The sequence below is a fragment of the Myxocyprinus asiaticus genome, chromosome 36 (assembly GCF_019703515.2).
Source record: "Myxocyprinus asiaticus isolate MX2 ecotype Aquarium Trade chromosome 36, UBuf_Myxa_2, whole genome shotgun sequence".
Lineage (NCBI taxonomy): Eukaryota > Metazoa > Chordata > Actinopteri > Cypriniformes > Catostomidae > Myxocyprinus > Myxocyprinus asiaticus.
In genome coordinates this window covers 16,969,031-16,978,166 of record NC_059379.1, presented here as the reverse complement: position 1 = coordinate 16,978,166, position 9,136 = coordinate 16,969,031, and the positions used below count along the sequence as shown (strand labels likewise).

Genomic DNA, 9,136 nt, shown 5'->3' with positions numbered 1-9,136 from the left:
GATTCCAACCTCAACCACATTCAAATGTCAAATGAATTCTATTCAATAGCTACATTACTTGCCAGAACAAACACATGGCAAGAATACAGGAGAAATGACCTCACATTTGGAGCATACAAATGGTTGCATGATTACAAACAATATGTTATATGGATAGCAACTGCTGTATTAGCAGTTGAACTAAATACTTCAATTTAAAAATTATTCCTGAATCGCATGTAATTATTATTGCTCAGCAGAACGATTATATTTGTTAAAGAGTTACATTTTGATCCTGGCAACATTTTATGTATTTGGGCAAAATTGAATGGATTAAATATTGAACCCGACACAAAACATGTTAATTTCAGGAATTGATTTGCAAAATGTATTACAAATGTATTAGCAGATCATTTAGTTAAAATAATTTAAAGAACTGTTAGCACAGCCCAATTTTTATTTAGCATATTTAAAATTAGAAGATTTTAATTCACTTATGAATTAATGATACAATTTAAACAATTCAGTCTTCAGACACAGACTAATTTCGTGTTAAAATAAGTGACAGCATGTTGTTGTGTTTGTTGTACTACAGCTTGTACACACGAGGTGTTGAACAAAGCAATGCTTAAGTCAGACTTTGACCAGCACTGTGAGGCTACACACGTTACTATACACATCAGTAATGCAGACTACGAAACATCAGTGTAGAAATAGGTTAAAGCAGGGTGCATATTGAGAGGTTCATGCAATACTTTGACCAAAAATGAAAATAATGTCATTTACTCATCCTCATGTCATTCCAAACCCATGTGGAACACTAAATGAGTTATTTATAGCAGCATGTTCAAGCTGTTCTCTTTCAAACAATCAAAGTGAATGGGGACCACAGCTGTCAAAATTTTCAAGGCAAGATTTTTAGTGAATAATATCTTAAATTACACACACAGAGTTTTCTAATGGCTTCAGAAGACTCCGAATATAGTGTACAAGTCGTATAATCTACTTTATGATGCTTTAAAGATTGTTATTATTTTTATTTTTTTTATTTTATTTTTTGGTCCTTTTTGGAGCTTGACAGCCCCTAATCCTCATCCACTTTCATTGTATTGAAGAGAGCAGCTCAGACAATCTGCTAAACTTCCCCTCCATGGAAGAATTTATTTTTTTTAATACAGTTTGAAACAACTTAAGGGTGAGTAAATTATGACAGAATTTCATTTTTTGGTGAACTATCCCTTTAACTTTCCATCAAAAGTGTGTGGGTAAAGAAAAACTGTTTAAAAAAAATGTAAAAAGTGAAAGAGTAAAAAAAAAAAAAATGGGGAAAAGAACAATAAAGGAAAAAAAGGATCCGGTCAACTTTCCTGTGTGGGTGTTCATTTTATATTTTACAGACAATGTTTCTTTAAAAGCCAGCACCTGGAAATCCCATTAGATGTGCATATAAAATCCCACATGATTAATAGTATATGAAGCAGGGCTGGGTTGGGGGGTACCAACATGTGGACCACAGAACTCCTCCTCTTCAAGCTCACGTTACACTCCATAAACTTGCTACTCTTTCCCACCTAGGCATTTTAAAAGGAGGAGGGATCACTTGTCAGGAATGTCTCAGAACTGTGAAAACAGCATGTAGAGCTGAGAGTGGATGTAGTGGCCTTAAAGCTGAATGAGAGTCTGAGAGAGTGTGAGCTGATGTGTTACAACAGAGCTGAATCACACTACACAGTCAATGCAGAAAGGCCACTGCTGGAAGGTGTTTGATACTTCTGTATTGAGGTAAACCTAACGGTGATTTCAAAAGTTGGACTTTGAGGCCTTGATGTGCATGTAAGACCACATGCTGAAGTGGATATTTCTCACGTTGGCTTGCACCAGACCCAAACAGCTGCATCTCTGAGGACACCTTGGCTTCATACTGTGTGAGTGTGCGTGTGACCCCAGCTGTGTGCTCTTCAGCATGGATCAACCAGCAAGCAGTTGCATGCGGACTCCTCACACAGGCAGTGCTCTCTGGGGCTGCGTTAGGACCCCTCACACTGGAGGTTCTGGAGCAGGGCTGCAGCCGTACCAGCAGGCCCCTTTTTCCCTGCATCAAAAGCACGATTTCCTGGCCTACACAGACTTCTCCAGTTCTTGTCTGGTGCCGGCACCACACGCTTACCCACGAGAGGAGAGACTGTACCCAGAGACGCATGGTGGCTACCAAAGAACGGAGTGGCAGTTCCCTCCCTGTGAACCACGAGGTAGAGGGCAAGAGCCGTGCCAGGCAGCAGCAGTAGCAGTGGGAGCTGGTGTAGGGGCAGAAATGGACAATGCAGGGGGAGACAGGCTGCCTGGAGCAGTCACATCAAGTCTAGAGGGAGAGTACTCCCCTCAAAGTATGGCAGCGGTCGAAACAGAGAAAAAAAGCTCCAAGCGGAAAAGAGAAATCACAGGTGAGTCATTTTACGGGGGTTTAGGGAAGAGTGGAGGAGTTATGAGGTGATTGATGGCGTGATTCACTCTGACTAATGTGATACTTTGAATTTTGCCTATTCAGAAAATTGCAGCAAAATGTAATTTATTAAAACATTTAACTTGAAAACAACAAAAATGGTAGGATTTTTTAATGTATTGTGTTGACAGTTCACATGCATAATCACTGTGTGAGAAAGCTTACGAATGTAGCAGATATTTGTACCACTTATATTCTATTTAAAAATAGTTTCAGCAAACCTGTACATGGTGGATGACTCATAACATGTAATTCCATGCATATTATTCTGTAGTTGTTTCCTTCAGTTGTTGCAATCTCTTAGGAATAGTTCTGCTCCTTAATGCTTGCTATTGTTTTCAAATCTTTGACAGTTTTGACATTCAAAAACATCTTACACTTTCACAACCCAGACCTGATTTTTCAAAACATCCATTTTAATTATAATGAGGGATCCAAAAGATTTATACTAACGTCAGCGAAATACTCAGATTCAATGGATAAAGAAGCTATACATGTTCTGAATCTTTTAGTCTACCGGCACCTCTGAAGGACAAATGCGTAGAAACTGAGATCAGCATATTCCATATCCAGTATCTGAGGTGTTAAGTAGTGAATTATGGATCATCTGAAACCTTTTTATACATATACAGTGCTTACCTCTGAAGAATTATATGAATCCAACTATAAGGTTTTGTGCTCATCTATTGTCAAAAAGACCAAAATAGTGTTAATATTATATAGTTCATTGTGAAGTTCATATCCACTCATTCTAATACCTCAAAAATAATTAGGTTTTGTTTGAGATATTACAGTTATTGTTAATGATGCACTTAAATGATTAAATCTACATAATAACTCTAGTAATGAGCACTCTGAATACTTCCAGTTTCACACTATTCTGAGAGAAGGAAAAGTGAACCTCAGTGTTTGTGGCACATCTGGAGCAGGCATTAATTTCATCTCTCAGACTTGCTGTGGAAACTGAGACAGCTTTGCTTTTCTGGGATCAGGGGAAATTTCTTGAAGATATATACAGTACATTTCCCCAATAGTGCTCAAGATGCTTTATATAACGTTGGCCAAAACAGCCAGACAATATTCACTCTCAGACATTCATGTGTGGTGTTTAAAAATGTGTATCTCAAGTCCATCATCAGGACCTACTGTACAACAATGCATCCTGGCCTCATAGTCTAATGTGGGGAATAAATATACCCTTTCCCTCTCTCTGAGTTACCTTAATGTAACCTTCCATCACTTGCGGTCGAAACAAGCCAGACCATGTCTGTAATATAACTTGCCTGCGATCCCACTTCTACATTCTTATCCATTGACATTTTCCTGTCGTTAAGCAGTAACAGGATCTCCACAGAACATTTGACTGGAGAGAAATTCACATCATGAAAATATTCATTACCAAGGCTAAGTTTTTAGTGCGCATTAATATGATTACATCTAGCAGTATTTTTTTTTTTTCATGAAATGTGGTGTAAAAGGTACAGTGAGACAAGGTGTGAAGGATTTGGCGATGATATGATAATCAAATCTGTTAGTGATTATGTTTTCACCAGGTTTGTACCTAAAAGACAGGCAGGCATTCATTGATTGCATAAAATTGTAAACAGATGTGATATTCACTTCCAAAATGAATTCTACATCACGGAGAATCTGCTTGTAGAAAGAAAACTGAAAATGTGATTGCAGAAGAGTTTGTTGTCAGTCGTTTAAATCAGTTGTAAATATGGAAGGATTGCACTTAAGTTTCTCTCAAATTACTTCTATATTCTAGTTCTATTTACCTAGTTTTGGTCAGTAGTCTTTTAAAGAATTTAAGAATTAGTATGTACTGGATGTTTACAAGCAGGTTTACAATATGTTCCCTTTTGTTTAGTAACCATTAAAGGACATAAAATGAAGCTTAACGATCAACTCATGTTGACTTCATTTGGACAAATGACTTTAGCGCTTCTACATAAAATGAGGGAAGTTGCTACCTAAATGTTTATGGGCTTTTGCTGGGGAAATTTATTGGAGTCTGTTTTTGATAGACGCACGCATGCACGCACGCGCGCACACACACACACACACACACAGTGCCAGGTGTTTCTTCCTCAACCTGCCACCACCTTTCCATTAACTACCCTCGGCAGGGCATTTAAATGAACGGGACTTTAATGACTATAATAATGCGCCTTCTAAAAAGAACAGAGGCCACAGGTTGCCATATGTGAGAAAGCATTTTGCTCTGTTACTGGGAAACTGTCTCACTTTCCCACTCACATCTGGTGGTGTGACTTCAGTCCATTTCACAGTCTGGCCAGGATCTGGCAAAGACGAAGCACAAATTCTCACACTGACAAATTAAAGTCCTTTTACAGAAATTGCATCAGGGTTCATTTGGTGCTACCAGTTCTAAAGTATGGCACACATGTTAATTGAGTTCACAAGGTTGGAACAACTAATTAAGCTGACACAACTTATAGAAATGATTTAAACCATTTTTACATATCACTCTTAAAAGGATAGCTACCCAAAACTGGAACCCAAAAGGAGATGTTAGGTAGAATGTTAACCTCAGTCACCATTCACTTGCATTGCATGAAAAGAAAAAAGATATGGAAAAAAGACAGATGTACAGGTTTGGAGACATGCAACATGGTTGAGTAAATGACAGAATTAAAAATTTTGGGTAAATATCCCTTTAATATTAAAGTACATTTCGAAACTAAAACAAGGTATGCCTTTTAATTTTCTTCTCTTCACCCATTACATTTTTCTGTTTTCTGTGATATGGGTTTGTGTGATTGTGTTGAATTACGGTGTCAGGGAATGTAGAGGGCACAGGACCCTAACACACATACATTCACACTTCTACCCACACACAGTCACTCGACTTCAGCTAGACCCATGCAAGCCTTTGTTCTTTTGTCAGCGGATTTAACAATGTTCCGGTGCATTCCTTGCTAACTTGAGTCGTCTGTGGTCAGTTTCTTGTGCCCACAACAACCCCCAAACATCCAGCTTGCTTTAACTGGGGCTCAAACACCCTCTGATCTGCCCTGAGCCCTGTGCAAATGTGTGTCCTGTGTGGCCCACAAAACTGCTTGTAACCAATGTTATAATGCAGAGAGAGTTTTAAACCTAACATGCATGTAAACAGATGCAGCTCCTAGGGGAGTTTTGCAAAGAATTTATTATTTTCTGTAATATTATTTCATTACAAAAAGTTTTTGACAATTTGAGCATGTCAAAAGAAACAGTTAAGTGTTTGTTTTAAAATATGGTTTTGGTAACACTTTACAATAAGGTTGTATACATTCAAATTAGTTGCTCCAAAAGGTAACATGTATTAACAATGAACAATCGTTTTAAAGCATTGATTAATCTTGGTCAATTTTAATTCATTTCTGCTTACCCTAATATATGTTTAAGGTTAAAAGTTGCATACAAAAGCATTAGTCAATGCATTATGAACTGAGAATGTATACATTTAGTAACATTAATACATGCTAATATTGTTCTTTTTTAGTTCATGATACCCAATGCATTAACTGTTATATGTAATGTACCTTTTTGTAAGGTGTAATCATGATTTCTTTACATGATAGAGCTTCATTGGGTTTTCAGTGCCACAGATCACAAAACTAAGATTGAGTCTCTTTCCTTTTGTGTCCTCCAGAGATTCAGGATTCAAGCTTCAAGCCTGACTCAAACTGCAAGGCTAGAAAGGAAAGAACAGCCTTTACCAAGGAACAACTCCGGGAGCTGGAGGCCGAGTTCACCCATCACAACTATTTAACCCGCCTGCGGCGCTACGAGATTGCTGTTAACCTTGACCTCACTGAGAGACAGGTACAATAGATATGTCTATAGGCTTGTGGTATTATTGGCTGAAAACAGCAGGTCTTTATAAAGGAGATACTTATTCATCAAGTCTAAATTAAGTCAGTGTGAAATAAGATTGACAGATTGCGTGGAAAATTTTTTGACAAAAGGTAGATCCATCTTCTCATCACTTTCTTATTTTTTCTTCTGCAATTTCGGACTAGACCTTAGTGTTAAACACAGACCACACTTAGCTTGGTCCTTGATAGTTTTCCCAGTCTAAGGCCCAAGCACATGCCAGATCCCAGCATAACTCTGGGCTTCTCCTGAATCCCTTTGCAACTCTTTCTACACATTTCCCATTGCATCCTACATATCTTGGCCGCCTGCCACCCTTTGCTTTAAAGATGATTGGCAGACAGATTCAGTCGAGAGAAGCATGTAAAAATAGTGTGGGAACAGATGGTCCATGTCCCTGTGTTTCCATGGGGATTGCAGAAAGGGATGCACGAGGGTCACAGACTTGTGGTCCTCAGAGTTTAGCTGTCAAAAATAATGGCACAAATCTTTTGATTTGCTGGATGCAAAAGTTTTTGAATCACTCAAGTGAGAGTGCACAATTTATTCTCAAAATCACTTCCAGACAGTTTTATTGTATTAATTATCATTATCTTTTTTTTTCTCTCTCTTTCTTTTTTTTTTTTTTTGCAATTTCCCAATTTTCCTACACAATGTTAAAGATTATACAACAATGATACACTCTCATTTTTAATAGGGATAGGGCATTTCAGGAAAACAAGTAGCAATAATAAAATAGATTCCATAGTGTTTAGTGTTTTAGTGTCATAAAGTATGTACGTTTTTCTGAAGGCAAAACATCAGCAGCATTATTCATTTAACAAGAAGGTACCTATTGGGTTGATCATAACAATAACATATATTTTTAGCCAGAAAAAAAAATGCTTGATTTTAAAACACATTCTATATCACAGTCCAGACCCAGAAATATTAAAAATATTATTTCAGGGACATTGAGAAGGTTTTATGAGTCAATCCCAATGTATATGCATTACGGTAAGTAAACTTCCACTTTACACTCAAAACTCAACTGGGATAGATTTTGTGGAGGCGAACTGGTGTGTGTTAAAGGAATAGATCACCCAAAAATGAAAATTCTTTCATCATTTACTCTAAAGTTTTGTTCACCATTCACCACAGAGCTGAGATATTCTTCTAAAAATCTTGTAAGATCCAAAAAGTTCATAAAGGCAGCATACAATTAATTCATAAGACTCCAGTGGTTTAATCCATGTCTTCTGAAGCGATCAAATCGGTTTTAGGTGAGAACAGAGCTAAATGTAATCCCTTTTTTACTATAAATCTTGATACAAGCAGTCTCCTTGGCGATCTTGATTTCAAGATTGATTACACTTCTTAGTGCTTTCACTCTGTGCATTTGTCAGTCACTAGGAAGTGTAATCGAGCTTGAAATCATGATTTTGCCTAGAGATTGCAATGGCAAGATGTACAGTGAAAAAGTAGTTACATTTTGTTCTGTTCTTACTCAAAACCGATTTGATGGCTTCAGAAGACATAATTTAAACCAATGGAGTCGTATGGATTACTTTTATGCTGCCTTTATGTGCTTTTTGGAGCTTTAAACTTTTGGTCAATATTCACTTGCATTATATGGACCTACTGATCTGAGATATTCTTCTAAAAATCTTTGTTTGTGTTCTGTTGAAGAAAGAAAGACATACACATCTGTGATGGCAAAATTGTCTTTTTGGGTGTACTATTACTTTAAGTCCTATGAATATTGACAATAATTTTTATTCACAGGTAAAAGTGTGGTTTCAAAACAGACGAATGAAGTGGAAGAGAGTGAAAGGAGGACAGCCTGCATCTCCTCATGACCTGGAAGCAGATGAGATGGACTCTGCTGCATCTCCTAGCTCAGAGTAAAGATCTCATCTGAGGTTTACTCATATTTACAGTCACCCAGGCTCACCCAGGCCATACGCATGATGTCCAATTTTTCACTAGTTCCTCCACATATCCCGTTACACTGCTTCATGGACAAAAGCTTTCCTCTTGCTCTCCTTGCTCAGATGACTAATTATCAACAGAACCTGAATGGTTTGGAAGCACCATCCAGTTTCATTCATGAACAGATTGAGTGAAATCAAAGACCTATAAAAACCAATTATTCACATATAAAAACAATTTATATTAACTGTTTAAGCTCTGATTTAATAGCTTTGACCTCTAGCCATGACGGCATGATGTAGGTCTGTTGTTGGACCGCTTTCACACTGATGTCTGATCAGAACCATCTGTGAAGCTCCACAGACAGACACTCTCAGGATCACGCCAAACCACCAAAGCCTCGATATCACGTCTTTGTTTTTACCCTAAATTGTGTTGTCAAGTTGCTTTTAGAATATACCTTTTTGCCTTATTGAATTATTTCTTTTTTGTACCTCTCTCTCTCTCTCTTTTTTTTTTTTTTTTTACATGAAATTGATCAAACAGATGTTGCATATAAAAATAAAAGAATAATAAAAATTTTTAAACCAAGAAAAAATGATTTTTTTTCTTCAGATCTTACAGTTTGAATTATACACTGTTTTTGAACTTTATACATTAAACATCACGCAAAAAATTTACAATTAAACATATTTCACAAAACAAATAGTTCTGACTAAATTCTGATTGGATGAGCTGTATTCCATTGTAAAAAAGTTGGGACAAGTTACGAAACTTGGCAACCACAAACTCTTACAGATAAGGTAATGGTAGTCTAATGATGTTTATTCTGATTATTATTTATAATAAATGTAACTGTTT

At 37.0% G+C, this 9,136-nt stretch overlaps 1 protein-coding gene across 1 annotated transcript; it reads left to right on the top strand.

The window, feature by feature from the left end:
- Window positions 1-1,587: 1,587 nt before the first annotated feature.
- LOC127427002 (homeobox protein MOX-1) lies at window positions 1,588-8,818 on the top strand. Its single transcript, XM_051674279.1, has 3 exons — window positions 1,588-2,420; window positions 6,141-6,313; window positions 8,129-8,818. Exons 1-3 carry the CDS (start codon window positions 1,943-1,945, stop codon window positions 8,249-8,251), a joined length of 774 nt encoding a protein of 257 aa, XP_051530239.1. The 5' UTR covers window positions 1,588-1,942; the 3' UTR covers window positions 8,252-8,818.
- The last annotated feature ends 318 nt before the right edge of the window (window positions 8,819-9,136 follow it).